This window comes from Schistocerca nitens, chromosome 6 (genome assembly GCF_023898315.1).
Source record: "Schistocerca nitens isolate TAMUIC-IGC-003100 chromosome 6, iqSchNite1.1, whole genome shotgun sequence".
NCBI classification, from domain to species: Eukaryota; Metazoa; Arthropoda; class Insecta; order Orthoptera; family Acrididae; genus Schistocerca; species Schistocerca nitens.
In genome coordinates, this window is record NC_064619.1 from 574,104,064 (window position 1) to 574,124,671 (window position 20,608).

The window sequence follows — 20,608 nt, forward strand, 5'->3', positions numbered from 1 at the left end:
AATAACCTCAGAAAAAAGTAGGCCTCTTGAAAGAAGTGTATAGGGCAGGGAAGAATTGTGTAAACCAACACTGTAGGTGACCTTTACTGAAATAACCTCAGAAAAAAAGTAGACCTCTTGAAAGAAGTACATAAGGCAGGGAAGAATTGAGTAAACCAACACTATAGGTGACCACCAATAAAATGTTGGTTCTACTACTTTCATTATTGTCGGTTATTACCCACTTTATTATGTACATTATTTTACAAGTGCTTTGTGATTTATCTTTAGAGAAATATATGAGTACACGATGTACAAATTGCCAGCAACTGACGCAATTTTCTCCTTCTTCTCGTCCGTACTTTCTAACATACAAACTACTTTTGAAGTGACAAAATGTACTAGAACAAATAAAATGTCTATAAAATGGCACACTGTACAACATACTTGAGGTGAGACAGTCACTATTCCTGAAATCTATCGCCCATGGCCTCTGACCTGCTGAGGAGCACTGCAGTCCGAGGTTCTTGGATAAACCATGAAACTTTACTGCATTACACCATGCACAAACAGACCTGGCCTATGGGCAGATTCGTGAGACTAGATCCATCGGGCAGGGCCTGCACATTGGTGGGAACTGAAAGGCTTCAGATCAGCAGGCCCAATCCGTTACTGACACCCGCAAGAACAGCCTGCAGTTTTGGCCTGTCGCAGAAATCCACTCGTGTGGCCAGCTATTCACGATCCACAGACAGCATGTTGACGAAATGAGGCCACATTAATCAATCCGTGCAACAGATAATTTGCACAAATACTCTGAGAATCAATAATAATGAAGACTGGTAGCAACTCACTGTAAAGATGATCGCTGAGCCGCAGACAGACACATAGAAAAGACAAAGACCAAGTTGATCAATCCGTGCAACAGAAAATTTGCGCAAATACTCGGAGAATCAATAATAATGAGGATAGGTAGCAACTCACTGTAAAGATGATCGCTGAGCCACAGACAGACACGTAGGAAAGACAAAGACCACGTCGATCAATCCGTGCAACAGATGATTTGCGCAAATACTCTGAGAATCATTAATAATGAGGATAGGTAGCAACTCACCGTAAAGATGATCGCTGAGCCGCAGACAGACACGTACAAAAGACACACACACACTCTCACAACTAAATTTTCGGCCATAGGTTTTGTTAGCTTCTGGACTAAATTTTAACAGCTTGTGTTTCTTTAACAATTTCCTGCAATAATGCTTTGTTCTATTTTTAGATTTAAATATCAGAAGATAAAGTCTTCATCACAGACGCTGAAAATGCACACATTCACACAATCACTCAGTCACAACTAGTGCACACATGACCACCGTCTCCGGCCTGTGCACCTACAGTCTCTGAGAATCAGATCCAAACAAACCACTCCTCACACCTCTCTGCCTGCAGCTAGCTAGCAGCAAGAACTGGTGGCAGCACTGACTGCTAGATGAGGGGAGTGGTAGGAAGGAGAGAAGCAGCACTGATGAGGGGGTAGGGATGTGGCACACATACTCAGCTGCACCCAGTCACCTCAGTAAACAAACCATTTCATCTACTGAGACAAAAATGTGATTTTTCCAGTTTTTTTTTTTTTTCCAAATTTCCCTGATGTCTGTGAGATGTTTGAAATTCCCTTATTTATAGACCCTGTGACAACCCTGCCATAGGTACCCTGAAGAGAATGCAACAGTACTGTGAGCATCCTTTTTGGATGCAACTGTGAGGGCTGTGAAGACCCTAGCAATAGGTAATCATCTCCACATGGTCAATTTGGCTTGCATACAAGTCCAAAGAAAACTTTACATCATAATTCAGAATAACACAGACACTGCAATATCATATTTATCTGCTGACACCAGGCATGCAACTTTCAGGTAAAATGTGTCACTTGTACTGGAATATACATAATGGATGTACCAGTAAAGGTTGTAGACACATGTTTGATGACATATGGAGGTACGTGTCCAGCCGTGAGTCATGCACAGATAGCCATATGGTAAGGCAACCACTTGTGATAAGTGGGAAATGCACAAATTTTCATTGTTGTCATCCCATTCTGCAGCTGATTGTTGTCCACATTCACAATTGCAAATACATTCAATGTACCAATACAAACTCACTAGGTGGACATCATCGAGGATGGACCTATACTATAATGGGAGAAAAAGGAAATCAGGTGAATTATTGCCATAACAATTTAGGATTTTCCTGGAAGAGGTGTGCCTGATGGTCTAACAATGGTAGGATGCTGTTATTATTCAAAGGCTTACTCCAAGTTAGTAAGACAGAAGAATTTACCTGGATAGTGTAGCTTCTTGGAGTTCCACATTTGGCTGAATGAGTGAACAAGGACTCGTGTGCCCGAGCTTTTCTGTCTACATAAGGCACAGGGGAAATGAGTAAACAATATGAAGCAACAAAGAGTTGTGAATTACTTTTGGTCTCTAACTCTTCAAGAGAATGATTTATGGTTACGTACGTAACGTCATGAGTGTAAGACTTGGTCAGTTACAATCTTAGCATAATGATAAGTAGTTGTTGGATTCTATAAAGTGTCAAAGAAAGGCACAAGTTTATGAATATATACATCTGCATGGTTCTGGCTTAGTAGCTAACCATAACATAGAGTAAGTTCCAGTAATAAGGGATTTTATGCAGTTTTGATAAAAGTATGGGTTTTATACAGTTTGGGTAAAAGTACTGAATTACATGGTTGGTTTTGTAAATGTTCTTATGGGAGGGGCTTCATTTTAACATAGTTGTTCCTTTTCACATTTTCTGTTGGCTTGTGACTTAATCGACCTGGATAAGATAGTATTCTATATTGCGGAATCAATAACCTGTTTCATGAGTAACTTGGGAACAGTTAATAGCTGAACCTGGAATGACGGACTATCTTGTGTGTGTTTAGACCACATATTCCTGACAAGAAACTTTAAAAAAAAAAAGAATATGTAAGTTAAATCCACAGGTTGATATAAGCACATGTACAAGTAAGGCTTTGAAAGCAAGTTAACATGGTTAAAGATTTTTTTAAACTTAAGAGACTAATTCACTATAAAGTAAGGTGTATAAGTATAACCTTTTGTAATCAATACAGTGACTTACTGAAGATTTGAGTTGAAAAGTAATTAACACTGATTTAGTTTACCTGTAGGATAAGCATGTCACGATATCATCTATCTAAGAGGGGAACTATGAGGAGTATCAGATCGATCTGGCTTAAAGCAATGTGTTGTACCTTATACTTTCAATCCAACAAATGAGGCCCATGACTTTTAAAAAAGGAACTTTCTTTTCTGCTTTATTCGATTCGCGACCCATCTTCTGTGCGCAGGATTTTTGCTTGGTTTGTACATGCATCATGTGCAGGGTTAACACAAGTGTATCTGTGAAAAGGTGTAGCCAGCAGTGATATTACGGTGCATGATGACAATTGCTGCAGCGAGTGATTATTCCATGCCACTCATGTCCCGCCTAGGAGATACACTCTGATCCATAGGGGAATAGCCAGAGATTGGGAGATTTGGTTGTTGACATCTCTAAGAAGATAAGCCGGTGATTGGTTGACAGCCAGAAATATACACGAGACGTCATACAACACATATGTTTTATAACTTGGAGTACAAAAACTTGTAAAAATGTAATGTACTCATTTGTAATGGAAGGTGAATAAATGTACAGCAAAAAATAAAGAGTTCAACTATCATTCAGCAACAGCTGGTATCTTAAGTAACTTTCCAGGCTAAAAGACACAGGCACCACCATCGAAGAAAACGAGTCTGAAGCCAAGATATCTGGGCCACGGTACTTTTGCAACCACTTCAAGTGCCAGGATGTAAAGTTTATAATCTACGGTGACAATAAAATATGTGCAAACGGACCGCTACAGGTACACGATACATTGGAAAGTGTCATCACAAACAACAATACAAACACCCCAGCAGCAACTTATAGTCAAGGTTTTGGAGAGAGTTTCAGTTTTCAAAATAATAATGCAAGAGAATGCACTTCCCCACACTGTGAGGAGGCAGAAACTAGCAGAATGGAATGGGCTGCAGTAACTGCTGATATAAATTCAATAAAGTAAGTCTGTGACCCACTGAAATGTGTAGCATGTTGTCGCAAGAACCTTCCTCGCACACTGAACAACCTCAGAAGGGCCACCATCGAAGAGTGAGAGTTCCTTGGGCAGCAGTGTCTTGATCACATTGTGGACTGCATACCAAGGAGCATCAGAGCATGTCACAATGCATAGAGGGGAGCAACAAGGTACTGTATGTTACCCAGCTGCACATTTTGATTTCCATGGATGTGCTCCCTTTACTATTTCAGCCATAATATTTCCTTCCATTCGCAAACTGGCAATTCCTTGATAATTAACAAATTGACTATTTCTTGATACCTCAGGATATGTCTTATCAACTTCTCCCTTCATTTACTCAAGTTTTTTTTTTATTTGTTTTTATTTAGGTTACTGTTCTGTTTTTAAACCATGGTTTTTTTGTTTCATAAGACATTCATTCATTCCCTCCTCCACATGAACCAAAACCCACACACACGTAAGTTAAACATACAGGTGGTGTTAACTTCATGTGAAAAATTTACTTGGATTATTTTCACATCTACCTGTTTTACCACAGTTGCATTTCACATCTTTCTGCCCCACTCCAGGTTCATCAGGCATGACTGACACTAAATCTGAGCAATTGATATCATATCTTAAATACTCATAATTTTTGCATCTTTCCATTTTTCTATGTAAAGAACACTAGGAACAAGAAGGAATCTCTATTTATGTGATCTTAAGGGCAAAACAATCATATGATGCAGCTTTCCATACCAGTCTATCCTGTGCAAGAGTCTCCATCTCTGCATTAACTACTACAACCAACATCCATTTGCTTACAGAAGTCAAGCTTTCATCTCCCTTTACTATTTCAGCCACAATATTTCCTTCCATTCGCAAACTGGCAATTCCTTGATAATTAACAAATTGACTATTTCTTGATACCTCAGGATATGTCTTATCAACTTCTCCCTTCATTTACTCAAGTTGTGCAATAAACATCTTTTCTCCACAATTTGATGCAGCACCTCTTCATAGGTTAATAAATCTACCTTCCTAAACATCAGCATTCTTCTGTAAGTCTACAGTCCACAAGCTCCTATTGCCCTCTTGTCTGTACTGTTTACTGTCTCACCGAGCGAGGTGGCGCAGTGGTTAGACACTGGACTCGCATTCGGGAGGACGACGGTTCAATCCCGCGTCCAGCCATCCTGATTTAGGTTTTCCGTGATTTCCCTAAATCACTCCAGGCAAATGCCGGGATGGTTCCTTTCAAAGGGCACGGCCGACTTCCTTCCCCATCCTTCCCTAATCCGATGAGACCGATGACCTCGCTGTCTGGTCTCCTTCCCAAAACCAACCAACCAACTGTTTACTGTCTATGTTTTATCTCCAAGTAAGGAAGGCTAAGTCAGTTAGCTTGTTTTGGTGGGTCATTTCATGTAGTTTCTACACAAATGTCACAAGAAAAGAATACCACATTAGAGGTTAACATACTTCTCTTCTTCAGAAAGATTTTTCTTATATTGCCAGTCTGCAATTTATATCCTTCTTACTTATCTCAGTGTCAGTTATTTTGATGCCAAAATAGCAACTAGAGCAGGAGCTTGATATAAAGCAGCTGTTGAGAAACATGTTTCACTCCCACATCATAGCATAGTATATGGAGAGTGAGTCGTGTAACAGCAAACTACAAATAGAAAATTAAGAAGAACACATAATGCAACATTATACATACTGTACAACACTGTATTTAAATTTAAAGAATGTTAGAAGTAAAACACTTCAGAAAATTATCAAATAGGGTACAGCGATTAGACAAACTTCACTCAAACGTCGATCAAACAAGAACACGAGTAAATTATAATGTGGAAAGGCTATATGCAGACCCTAATAAGACTTTTTCAAGTTTATAAAATACACTGAGAGTGCAAAACTCATTCATAACACTGCATTACATCCGAATCTGCAGTATATCAGACTGAGGTATATTGTACTGCTGCAGCAAGTGTAATTGTCTGGCAGTGCTGATAACCTCAGTGCTAGCACCCATAAGCTCCAAACACACACTCTCTCTCTCTCTCTCTCTCACACACACACACACACACACACACACACACACACACACACACATATATATATATATATATATATATATATATATATATATATATATAACAGAGGGAAACATTCCACGTGGAAAAAATATATCTAAAAAGAAAGATGATGAGACTTACCAAACAAAAGCGCTGGCAGGTCGATAGACACACAAACAAACACAAATATACACACAAAATTCAAGCTTTCGCAACAAACTGTTGCCTCATCAGGAAAGAGGGAAGGAGAGGGAAAGACGAAAGGATGTGGGTTTTAAGGGAGAGGGTAAGGAGTCATCCCAATCCCGGGAGCGGAAAGACTTACCTTAGGGGGAAAAAAGGACAGGTATACAATCGCACACACACACATATCCATCCACACATACAGACACAAGCAGACATATTTAAAGACAAAGAGTTTGGGCAGAGATGTCAGTCGAGGTGGAAGAGTAGAGGCAAAGAAGTTGTTGAGAGACAGGTGAGGTATGAGTGGCGGCAACTGGAAATTAGCGGAGATTGAGGCCTGGCGGATAACGAGAAGAGAGGATATACTGAAGGGCAAGTTCCCATCTCCGGAGTTCGGATAGGTTGGTGTTGGTGGGAAGTATCCAGATAACCCGGACGGTGTAACACTGTGCCAAGATGTGCTGGCTGTGCACCAAGGCATGTTTAGCCACAGGGTGATCCTCATTACCAACAAACACTGTCTGCCTGTGTCCATTCATGCGAATGGACAGTTTGTTGCTGGTCATTCCCACATAGAATGCATCACAGTGTAGGCAGGTCAGTTGGTAAATCACGTGGGTGCTTTCACACGTGGCTCTGCCTTTGATCGTGTACACCTTCCGGGTTACAGGACTGGAGTAGGTGGTGGTGGGAGGGTGCATGGGACAGGTTTTGCACCGGGGGCGGTTACAAGGATAGGAGCCAGAGGGTAGGGAAGGTGGTTTGGGGATTTCATAGGGATGAACTAACAGGTTACGAAGGTTAGGTGGACGGCGGAAAGACACTCTTGGCGGAGTGGGGAGGATTTCATGAAGGATGGATCTCATTTCAGGGCAGGATTTGAGGAAGTCGTATCCCTGCTGGAGAGCCACATTCAGAGTCTGGTCCAGTCCCGGAAAGTATCCTGTCACAAGTGGGGCACTTTTGTGGTTCTTCTGTGGGGGATTCTGGGTTTGAGGGGATGAGGAAGTGGCTCTGGTTATTTGCTTCTGTACCAGGCCGGGAGGGTAGTTGCGGGATGCGAAAGCTGTTGTCAGGTTGTTGGTGTAATGTTTCAGGGATTCCGGACTGGAGCAGATTCGTTTGCCACGAAGACCTAGGCTGTAGGGAAGGGACCGTTTGATGTGGAATGGGTGGCAGCTGTCATAATGGAGGTACTGTTGCTTGTTGGTGGGTTTGATGTGGACGGACGTGTGAAGTTGGCCATTGGACAGGTGGAGGTCAACGTCAAGGAAAGTGGCATGGGATTTGGAGTAGGACCAGGTGAATCTGATGGAACCAAAGGAGTTGAGGTTGGAGAGGAAATTCTGGAGTTCTTCTTCACTGTGAGTCCAGATCATGAAGATGTCATCAATAAATCTGTACCAAACTTTGGGTTGGCAGACCTGGGTAACCAAGAAGGCTTCCTCTAAGCGACCCATGAATAGGTTGGCGTACGAGGGGGCCATCCTGGTACCCATGGCTGTTCCCTTTAATTGTTGGTATGTCTGGCCTTCAAAAGTGAAGAAGTTGTGGGTCAGGATGAAGCTGGCTAAGGTAATGAGGAAAGAGGTTTTAGGTAGGGTGGCAGGTGATCGGCGTGAAAGGAAATGCTCCATCGCAGCGAGGCCCTGGACGTGCGGAATATTTGTGTATAAGGAAGTGGCATCAATGGTTACAAGGATGGTTTCCGGGGGTAACAGATTGGGTAAGGATTCCAGGCGTTCAAGGAAGTGGTTGGTGTCTTTGATGAAGGATGGGAGACTGCATGTAATGGGTTGAAGGTGTTGATCTACGTAGGCAGAGATACGTTCTGTGGGGGCTTGGTAACCAGCTACAATGGGGCGGCCGGGATGATTGGGTTTGTGGATTTTAGGAAGAAGGTAGAAGGTTGGGGTGCGGGGTGTCGGTGGGGTCAGGAGGTTGATGGAGTCAGGTGAAAGGTTAACCTCCTGACCCCACCGACACCCCGCACCCCAACCTTCTACCTTCTTCCTAAAATCCACAAACCCAATCATCCCGGCCGCCCCATTGTAGCTGGTTACCAAGCCCCCACAGAACGTATCTCTGCCTACGTAGATCAACACCTTCAACCCATTACATGCAGTCTCCCATCCTTCATCAAAGACACCAACCACTTCCTTGAACGCCTGGAATCCTTACCCAATCTGTTACCCCCGGAAACCATCCTTGTAACCATTGATGCCACTTCCTTATACACAAATATTCCGCACGTCCAGGGCCTCGCTGCGATGGAGCATTTCCTTTCACGCCGATCACCTGCCACCCTACCTAAAACCTCTTTCCTCATTACCTTAGCCAGCTTCATCCTGACCCACAACTTCTTCACTTTTGAAGGCCAGACATACCAACAATTAAAGGGAACAGCCATGGGTACCAGGATGGCCCCCTCGTACGCCAACCTATTCATGGGTCGCTTAGAGGAAGCCTTCTTGGTTACCCAGGTCTGCCAACCCAAAGTTTGGTACAGATTTATTGATGACATCTTCATGATCTGGACTCACAGTGAAGAAGAACTCCAGAATTTCCTCTCCAACCTCAACTCCTTTGGTTCCATCAGATTCACCTGGTCCTACTCCAAATCCCATGCCACTTTCCTTGACGTTGACCTCCACCTGTCCAATGGCCAACTTCACACGTCCGTCCACATCAAACCCACCAACAAGCAACAGTACCTCCATTATGACAGCTGCCACCCATTCCACATCAAACGGTCCCTTCCCTACAGCCTAGGTCTTCGTGGCAAACGAATCTGCTCCAGTCCGGAATCCCTGAAACATTACACCAACAACCTGACAACAGCTTTCGCATCCCGCAACTACCCTCCCGGCCTGGTACAGAAGCAAATAACCAGAGCCACTTCCTCATCCCCTCAAACCCAGAATCCCCCACAGAAGAACCACAAAAGTGCCCCACTTGTGACAGGATACTTTCCGGGACTGGACCAGACTCTGAATGTGGCTCTCCAGCAGTGATACGACTTCCTCAAATCCTGCCCTGAAATGAGATCCATCCTTCATGAAATCCTCCCCACTCCGCCAAGAGTGTCTTTCCGCCGTCCACCTAACCTTCGTAACCTGTTAGTTCATCCCTATGAAATCCCCAAACCACCTTCCCTACCCTCTGGCTCCTATCCTTGTAACCGCCCCCGGTGCAAAACCTGTCCCATGCACCCTCCCACCACCACCTACTCCAGTCCTGTAACCCGGAAGGTGTACACGATCAAAGGCAGAGCCACGTGTGAAAGCACCCACGTGATTTACCAACTGACCTGCCTACACTGTGATGCATTCTATGTGGGAATGACCAGCAACAAACTGTCCATTCGCATGAATGGACACAGGCAGACAGTGTTTGTTGGTAATGAGGATCACCCTGTGGCTAAACATGCCTTGGTGCACAGCCAGCACATCTTGGCACAGTGTTACACCGTCCGGGTTATCTGGATACTTCCCACCAACACCAACCTATCCGAACTCCGGAGATGGGAACTTGCCCTTCAGTATATCCTCTCTTCTCGTTATCCGCCAGGCCTCAATCTCCGCTAATTTCCAGTTGCCGCCACTCATACCTCACCTGTCTCTCAACAACTTCTTTGCCTCTACTCTTCCACCTCGACTGACATCTCTGCCCAAACTCTTTGTCTTTAAATATGTCTGCTTGTGTCTGTATGTGTGGATGGATATGTGTGTGTGTGCGATTGTATACCTGTCCTTTTTTCCCCCTAAGGTAAGTCTTTCCGCTCCCGGGATTGGGATGACTCCTTACCCTCTCCCTTAAAACCCACATCCTTTCGTCTTTCCCTCTCCTTCCCTCTTTCCTGATGAGGCAACAGTTTGTTGCGAAAGCTTGAATTTTGTGTGTATATTTGTGTTTGTTTGTGTGTCTATATATATATATATATATATATATATATATATATATATATATATATAATTGTTTGGTATGGGGGAATGTAATGAATTTATGTAGTGTAGTGTCTGTGGTGTAGTTCGTGCTGATTAAACCAAGTGGGCGAAAACTGTGGCAATAACCTTATTCTTCTCGGAGAGCAACAATGGGTTTTCCAGGATAATGTACCCATCCAACAAATGTGTACTCATAAACTGAGTGATATACCCTCACAACAAGAGACACTATGGAGAAGTTTGTAATGTTAGCCAGAACATTGGTACAAAGTTCTGATAATCAGGATACTAACATCACCATCACTCCTCCCAGTGCTGGCCAAATAGTGGCAACAAAAAAGTTATCCACAATGAGAATTTGACACTGTTACCTCCAAGTCTAGCATGAAGGCACAAGCTAGTGTAAGTGACCTAGGCTATAGAGGCAGATAACATCAGCTGTGAATTGGTATGGGGGGGGGGGGGGGGGGGGGGGGAACCATGAGTGGAGTGAAATCATTTGCAATATAACAGCTTACTTATGTGTTTACCAAAGTTTTCTAAGGACCAATTACTTCACCACTGATGTAACATAACAGCATCCCCTTTTTAGATGGTCAGCTTTATTGTGCAATATTTTCCCAATGAGCAGCAATATCTTCCAGATGAACACGTAATGGTTAGACAGAGAGGTTGAGCAACAATTCTGAGCACATTAAAAACTTTTGAATATAGTGCACTGCCAGAAAATACTGTGCCGCCCATTAGCCATACTTGCCTTGCCAGTCTCATGTGTGCTTCAGCCTCTAGATATATTTGTGTTCGTTGTCCGTTGTTGTTGCTGTAGTGTTGCAAATGAGTTTGAAATAAGATGAAAGAGTGTTCTTCTTAGACCATACTGAAATATATAAATCACTGTGATGGTTAGGACAGATGAGTACAAAGCCAGAAATATTAGGAATGAATCAATACAAACTGATGCTCACAAAATACTGGGAATGTACCCTACAGCCACAACGGAAGATGTTTAAAAAAAATTAATTACTGCAAAGTTATGAAAAACAATATATATGGATATTGTGTGTGTGTGTGTGTGTGTGTGTGTGTGTGTGTGTGTGTGTGTGTGTGTGTGTACACACGCATTACCTACCTGAATATAACCTTATAATCTTTTGGAGCACCTACCATTGCATGAGGCCTTTCCATAACTACGTCTCAAATGCTTTGAATTGACAATTGCACTTGTAAATTTCAAGTTTTTGAAAGCACTGCCAGTAGCAAGATGTCATAGCATAATAGATAAACAATGACTTGGTGGAAATGTGCCTCTCATAGTGGAGTTTTGTAATAAATGAAACATTGGACAGTCCACATTTAAAAAGTTCTGTTTTTTCTTTCTCCATAAGCTCAGTTCTCTCAACAAGTTATTGAGAGTAATCCTTTTTATGTAAATCGAAGGGGGGGGGGGGGGGGGGGAGTGAAGGAAAGGAAGGAACTGAAAGGAAATGATGATATCAGTTGCATTGGGACTTTTTGCAGAATTAGTGTCAACAAGTGAAAATATCTGCCAGACTGGGACTCAAACCCAGGATCTAGTGCTTAGTAGGCAGTCGCATTAACCACTGCACCACCAGGACACAGTGTTGACTGCAAATGCACAGACTATCTCCGCAAGCTCCTCAGCCAACTCACATTCCCATCTAGCGTCACCACCTATCCACAGTCCCAGTCCATGTCTTCCATGTTTGCTAATTTTAGATTCACGTTGGAGGTTCAACAAAAATGTGCATCTGCTCTGATGTTTGCGGATTCTCAGCCCTTCGACACATACCAATTCTATGACTGTGTGATGTCTGTTCTTTCAGGCACACGTTCATACAATTAATACTGATGGTTGTGGATTCACAGCCATTGAGTTGTATCAATTATATGAATGTGGCGTGCTATGAACCTACAACCATCAATGCAGATGCACATTTACATTCGACCCCTAGCAGGAATCTAAAATTAGTGAGCACAAGAGAATGTGGACTGAAACTGCAGATAAGTGGTGGTGCTAGGTGGGAATGTGAATTGGCCCAGCATCATGCCGAGACAGGTGATGCAGTGGTTAACGCAACTGCCTTGTACGCAGGAGAGCCCAGGTTCAAGTCCCAACCTGGCACACATTTTTGCTCGTTGCTGCTGCTTCCGCATTAACCCCTGATGCAGGTGATGTCATCAGTTCCTTTCCTTTCCCTTCTCTTCCCTCCACCTTCAATTTAAATATGAATCACAGCTGCAGATTCCATGTAGTGTCTGCTCTTTGGACATGTCCGGAAGAACAGACACCACATATTCTTACAAATGAGGGAATCTTTGGTGATCTTTGTATAAATTTTTCATCAAAAATTTTTTTTCACCATGTAGATGAATTATCATAGCAGCAGTGTACTGATCATCCAACTTTCTGAACCAGAGTAAATACTGCATAATACTATTGCTCACTTGTATTGAGCAGTTTAGGGGGACCTGCTATAATGTTGCACAATATTATTCAGCAATAATACTGACCACCTAGGATAATGGCCACATACACTGAAACCCCTACTTGACGTTTTTGTGCAGTCCAGACTAAAAAAATGAAAAACTGAGGAAAATGTAGAATCAAGGAAAACACTAAAAGCCCCATAATATGAGCAAAAACATTTGTAATTAGCATGTATGATTAAAAATCGTAATACTCCCCTAGTCACTGTATACAATCTGTATATGTGAAGGCAATTAAATGTATTATACAATGTTTATACAATAATTTGTGGTAATGTATTTCATCAGTTCTTCAAAAATCACAGTTGCACAACTGCACACAAAAACTCGTCAAAAATGTAAATTGGTATCTGGGTACAAGACAATCGATCTATTTTCCAACCAGCTATGACCACAAATTGTCAACGACCTTGTCACAGTGGTAACACTGGTTCCTGTCAGTTCATTGGAGTTAAGTGCTGTCAGGCTTGGCTAGCACTTTAATGGGTCACTGTCTGGGTCTGCCGAGTGTCGTTGGCAAGCAGGGTGCACTCAGCTCCTGTGAGGCCAATTGAGGAGCTACTTAATTGAGAAGTAGCAGCACTCGTCACGAAAACTGATAATGGCTGGGAGAGCTTTGCGCTGACTACGTGCACCTCTCAATCCACATCTGGTGATGCCTACAGGCTGAGGACGACACGGCAGCCAGTCGGTACCGTTGGGCCTTCGAGACCTGTTCGGACAGTATCTGTCTGTCTGTCTGTCTATGACCACAAACTATACGTCAAAACAAACATTTTAGAGAAATCTTTCCTTTGTGATCAGCCACAAAAAGCAAAAATTGACGAATATATGAATTAAGCTGAAAACTGTAAAGTAGACGTAATAGGCATCGGAATCTAACATGTGGGGGTGTGTGTTTTTCTTCTATAGCGAATGACAGTGCAGCATACTCTGGTGAAGTGTGCACAGTGACCTCTAGTGTATTGCTTGTAAATATCCAGTAGGCGAGCTCATTTTGTGTGTGTGGATCGACTACGTTTCACATCACTTTTTGCAGGAACTGACATAATCGTGATGTAATGGCACTGTGAAGATGAACAGAAATGAGGCTATTGATTTGTCGATTGCTATAACACAATGTTGATGTTTATGGATGTGTTAGTGACAGGAGGATCTCAGTTGTGGTGAAAACTCTTTATGGGAATGTTTGTAGTTGCGCAATGTGTGAAATATTTTTGACAAGGAAAAATATGAATGTTATGGCTCATAGTTTTTCTTGCAGCAATTTAAGGTGTTCTCTTAGGTTCCTGCCTACACTCGGAAATTGTCACATATTTGGAAACAAACTGCCAAATATTTGTGAGAAGGAAGAACATGAATTATATTGCTACTCATTTTAGTCTCAGCTATTAAAGCTGTCCTCTGTAGCTCCTGCCTAACCACACAGTCAGAAATCGACACATATTTGGAAATAAACAGCAAAATATGTATGACAAGGAAGAATGTTAATTTTATTGCTGCAAGTGAAACGAGTCGAACATTTGTTTCATCCTTTGTCCTCTAATCACTTAATTGGATAGGTAAAAAATCTACTCACCAAGCAGCAGCAGTACACACACGTAAAAGACTGTTGTGATTGGCAAGCTTTAGGAGCCAGGGGCTCCTTCTTCAGGCAGAAGGGTTGAAGGGGAAGGAAGAAGGGTGAAGGTGACGGAAAAGGACTGGAGAGGTCTAGGAAAAAGGGTAGATTTCGGGAAATTCTCACCCAAAACCGTGGGTCAGGGGAGACTTACCGTAAGGAATGAGAAGGAATGTCTTTCAACAAATTCAAACTCTTTCAGCCAATTCACACCATGTCCTTGTAGATGTGGGCTGTTCTGCAGCTAATGTTTTGCTTGCCTGTATTTTTCTTAATTCGTTTATGTATGTACTCTTATAATTTTAATTGAATGGATTTTGCTCTGTAGCTCAGATATTGTCTACAAATCCATGTTCAGATCGCATGTGACAATCTCAAGAGCAGCAACAAGTCGCTGCTTGTCTTTGTAGTCAATGTCATTAAAATCCAACAAATACCTATTCATAGCATAGATACAAGAAAAGGGAATCATTTCCTCCATTTCCCACTTCTTATTTCAGTTTCTTTACTCTCTACAGACACACCTAACCTCAGAATGCATGCAACTAGTGTTGCCAAAGTTGGAACAAGCCAAAAATGTTTAGTTTCGCCAATGAGTTGTGCATAAGCATGCCGCACATGTTGTAAAATAGGCTTTAGTGTGGTGTAGCGAGTGTGGCGGCTGATGGGTGACATAACAAACCGCCAGCCAATTAGAGCTCACTAGTTGGAAATGGCCGATGCTTCCTCGATTCTCACCGAGACTCAGTGTTTGAATTTAAAGGTTGATGATTGATATGGGTCTTGAATGCAGTACATTAGAAACACATGCAACAAGATGAGACTGAGTTACAAGAGGCACGAGAAAAGGTGGAGGCTGAGACCCATCATAATTTATTGTCTTGGCCCGGAGCACTTCGCACTGACTATCCTGATTTTCCATTGCTGCCGCAATCTAGCAGTAGCTGTATTATAACTGCGTGGTGAAGCTAAATGTTGCAAGTTGTGTTGGCAATGACAATTGTGGATTATGTCAGCATTTCCTCTCTGCAATGGCCTATAATATTCCCTTAACTCCGCCACCACCCCACTGTGTGAACTGTCTGTCTTTTGTGCCACTTATAACTTGTTCTGTCACATCAAATGTCAATAGGAAGAAAATGGGACGAAGTCAAGCAAGGTGCTGAGTATGAGCGTAGAATCAAGATAAACCTTATTAGGAAGAAATGTAAAGTCAGGGAATTTTTAGCATTGATCGTATGGGTTTTTCATCGGGGGCTATGAATTTATGGCATAGAATCACAAAAACTATAAAATTGGAGAACATTAAATTAATGTTCCGCTGTATACACAATTTCCTCAGAATAAACTATTTTGACAAAGTTTGGTCATTTATGTTCAGATTCCTACAGTTGCAATAAAATACAAAAAAATGTGTGATTACCAAAAGGAATGGCTATTTGCAAAAATCATTTTTCAATAAAACTCACTCTGTCTCCACATAAAAAGCTATATAAAACTGTGTTATCACACTGCTATACTGCAATGTTCTGTAAAGTACTTATATAATATAGACCAAAAGGTACATTACAATAAATAGATTTTAAATAAAGATAAATCACTAGAAAGATTTCTTTACCTGATAATGTAGGTTTTACTGAGCCATCACAGCTCAACACATGAACACTGCTACTCACAGCAAAACTGATAAATCTCTGGTGAATACCTAAGAACTCTACTGACAGATACATGTAACACTGATACACAACTGAAAGGAAGTCAAACTTTCCAACAAATCTACATATAAAGAATAAATTTCACAAAAAAATCTTATGTCCTCTCTCTCTCTCTCTCTCTCTCTCTCTCACACACACACACACACACACACACACACACGAGATAGAGAGAGAGAGAGAGAGATTTAATTTAAATATATAGTTATTTTTATTCAAAACTCTACTAAAAATTTCATTAAACAACTTGAAAATTTATTTTTAACACCATTTGATTTGATGTGACCATCTGACTTTGTACAAAATATTTCCAAAACTGGACTAAATTATTCAGCACACTGATGCAAGAGGCTACGTCCATTTCGAAATGCTAACAGACACCACTTGCCCACCACTCAGTAACAATTTTCATAAGGTTATCACCTGGCAGAATCATCACAATATCCGTATCAGATCCTCTAAGTGGAACACCCGTGACAGCAGATCCAAACTGGTGTGCTTGGCAGCCTGGAACCAATTCCGAGATGCATTCTTCAAGATCTCTCTGCAGCATAAGCAGCTGGAAATTAATGCATTAGGTTTCAGAACATAAGCTGAATGAAGAATTATAACTGTGAGGCACTTTTACAGCTTAAAAAAATTAAAAAAATAAATAAAAAAATCTTGTGGAAAGTCAACACAAAGTTAACACTCATATTCGATCTTGGTATAAGCCGCACTCACAAACAAACAAAAATATATTGAAATTTACATATATAGAAAGAGAGGAAGGAAGGTAAGTGTTGAATGTTTTGCTGATGTCTAGGTCACTGGATGAGGCACAAGCTTGAAAAGCACAAGATTGGGAAAGGAAATCAGAAGTTGATTTGAGCCTCTCCTTCCATTGATAAAATAGTTGTTAACAGAAAGATAAACAAATACACTGTTGTTGTTTTGGTTACTGATTCTAAGATTTGGTCTGATGCCATCCTACACATGCTTGTGCTTGTGAGTTACAACTGGGAAATGCAATATTTGTGATTGTGATTGTGTTGGTCGATGAACCATGGACATTGCCGTCGGTGGGGAGGCTTGCATGCCTCAACGATACAGATAGCCGTACCGTAGGTGCAGCCAAAATGGAGGGGCATCTGTTGAGAGGCCAGACAAATGTGTGGTTCCTGAAGAGGTGCAGCAGCCTTTTCAGTAGTTGCAGGGGCAACAGTCTGGATGATTGATTGATCTGGCCCTGTAACACTAACCAAAACGGCCTTGCTGTTGTGGTACTGCGAATGGCTGAAAGCAAGGGGAAACTACAGCCGTAATTTTTCCTGAGGGCATGCAGCTTTACTTTTTGATTAAATGATGATGGCATCCTCTTGGGTAAAATATTCCGGAGGTAAAATAGTCCCCCATTCGGATCTCCGGGTGGGAACTATTCAAGAGGATGTCCTTATCAGGATAAACAAAACTGGCGTTCTACGGATCGGAGCGTGGAATGTCAGATCCCTTAATCGGGCAGGTAGGTTAGAAAATTTAAAAAGGGAAATGGATAGGTTAAAGTTAGATATAGTGGGAATTAGTGAAGTTCGGTGGCAGGAGGAACAAGACTTTTGGTCAGGTGAATACAGGGTTATAAATACAAAATCATATAGGGGTAATGCAAGAGTAGGTTTAATAATGAATAAAAATGGGAGTGCAGGTAAGCTACTACAAACAGCATAGTGAATGCATTATTGTGCCCAAGATAGACACGAAGCCCACACCTACCATCATAGTACAAACTTATATGCCAACTAGCTCCGCAGATGACGAAGAGATTGATGAAATGTATGATGAGATAAAAGAAATTATTCAGGTAGTGAAGGGAGACGAAAATTTAATAGTCATGGGTGACTGGAATTCGAGAGTAGGAAAAGGGAGGGAAGGAAACATAGTAGGTGAATATGGATTGGGGCTAAGAAGTGAAAGAGAAAGCCGTCTGGTAGAATCTTGCACAGAGCATAACTAAATCATAGCTAACACTTGGTTCAAGAATCATAAAAGAAGGTTGTATACATGGAAGAATCCTGGAGATACTAGAAGGTATGAGATAGATTATATAATGGTAAGACAGAGATTTAGGAACCAGGTTTTAAACTGTAAGACATTTCCAGGGGCAGATGTGGACTCTGACCACAATCTATTGGTTATGAACTGTAGATTAAAACTGAAGAAACTGCAAAAAGGTGGGAATTTAAGGAGGTGGGACCTGGATAAACTGACTAAACCAGAGGTTGTACAGAGTTCCAAGGAGAGCATAAGGGAACAATTGACAGGAATGGGAGAAAGAAATACAGTAGAAGAAGAATGGGTAGCTTTGAGGGATGAAATAGTGAAGGCAGCAGAAGCTCAATTACGTGAAAAGATGAGGGCTAGTAGAAATCCTTGGGTAACAGAAGATATATTGAATTTAATTGATGAAAGGAGAAATATAAAAATGCAGTAAATGAAGCAGGCAAAAAGGAATACAAACGTCTCAAAAATGAGATCAACAGGAAGTGCAAAATGGCTAAGCAGGGATGGCTAGAGGACAAATGTAAGGATGTAGAGGCTTATCTCACTAGGGGTAAGATAGATACTGCCTACAGGAAAAATAAAGAGACCTTTGGAGAAATGAGAGCCTCTTGTATGAATATCAAGAGCTCAGATGGAAACCCAGTTCTAAGCAAAGAAGGGAAAGCAGATAGGTGGAAGGAGTATATAGAGGGTCTATACAAGGGTGATGTACTTGAGGACAATATTATAGAAATGGAAGAGGATGTAGATGAAGATGAAATGGGAGATACAATACTGCGTGAAGAGTTTGAAAGAGCACTGAAAGACCTGAGTCGAAACAAGGCCCTGGGAGTAGACATCATCTGATGAGCAAGACGTATGAGACAGGCGAAAGACCGTCAGACTTCAAGAAGAATATAATAATTCCAAACCCAAAGAAAGCATGTGTTGACAAATGTGAAAATTACCGAACTATCAGTCTAATAAGTCACAGCTGCAAAATACTAACGCGAATTCTTTACAGACGAATGGAAAAACTGGTAGAAGCCGACCTCGGCGAAGATCAGTTTGGATTCCGCAGAAATGTTGGAACACGTGAGGCAATACTGACCCTACAACTTACCTTAGAAAATAGATTAAGGAAAGGCAAACCTACATTTCTAGCATTTGTGGACTTAGAGAAAGCTTTTGACAATGTTGACTGGAATACTCTCTGTCAAATTCTAAAGGTGACAGGGGTAAAATACAGGGACCGAAAGGCTATTTACAATTTGTACAGAAACCAGATGGCAGTTATAAGAGTCGAGGGGTATGAAAGGGAAGCAGTGGTTGGGAAGGGAGTGAGACAGGGCTGTAGCCTGTCCCCGATGTTATTCAATCAGTATATTGAGCAAGCAGTAAAGGAAACAAAAGAAAAATTCGGAGTAGGTATTAAAGTCCATGGAGAAGAAATAAAAACGTTGAGGTTCGCCGATGACATTGTAATTCTGTCAGAGACAGCAAAGGACTTGGAAGAGCAGTTGAACGGAGTGGACAGTGTCTTGAAAGGAGGATATAAGATGAACATCCACAAAAGCAAAACGAGGATAATGGAATGTAGTCAAATTAAGTCTGGTGATGCTGAGGGAATTAGATTAGGAAATGAGACACTTAAATTAATAAAGGAGTTTTGCTATTTGGGGAGCAAAATAACTGATTATGGTCGAAGTAGAGAGGATATAAAATGTAGAGTGGCAATGGCAAGGAAAGCGTTTCTGAAGAAGAGAAATTTGTTAACATTGAGTACTGATTTAAGTGTCAGGAAGTCGTTTCTGAAAGTATTTGTATGGAGTGTAGCCATGTATGGAAGTGAAACACGGACGATAAATAGTTTAGACAAGAAGAGAATAGAGGCTTTCAAAATGTAGTGCTACAGAAAAATGCTGAAGATTAGATGGGTAGATCACATAACTAATGAGGAGGTACTGAATAGGGTTGGGGAGAAGAGGAGTTTGTGGCACAACTTGACTAGAAGACGGGATCGGTTGGTAGGACATGTTCTGAGGCATCAAGGGATCACCAATTTAGTATTGGAGGGCAGCATGGAGGGTAAAAATCGTAGAGGGAGACCGAGAGATGAATACACTAAGCAGATTCAGAAGGATGTAGGCTGCAGTACGTACTGGGAGATGAAGAAGCTTGCACGGGATAGAGTAGCATGGAGAGCTGCATCAAACCAGTCTCAGGACTGAAGACCACAACAACAACAACAACATTACAAATTTAAGGTTTTCATTTGACTCACCCTCATATATTGTATGACTAAGAACTCTTTGCATGTAGCTTTAGAGAATATTAGAGATTTTCTTTCATGTTTGTTCTCTCCTTCTCTACTTTTTGCCTTGTTAGCGCTTTCTGTATTTTTATACCAAAAACCTACTCATTAAATAATTTTT

General features: G+C 41.6%; 1 protein-coding gene across 1 annotated transcript in view; it reads right to left on the minus strand.

Annotated features, from left to right (window-relative positions):
- LOC126262853 (speckle targeted PIP5K1A-regulated poly(A) polymerase-like) overlaps positions 1-20,608 on the minus strand; it is a 206,068-nt gene that overhangs the window by 94,799 nt on the left and 90,661 nt on the right. Inside the window, exon 6 of the mRNA XM_049959720.1 lies at positions 16,581-16,716. Coding sequence (XP_049815677.1) covers positions 16,581-16,716 — 136 coding nt within the window. The remainder of the gene's footprint in view (positions 1-16,580; positions 16,717-20,608) is intronic.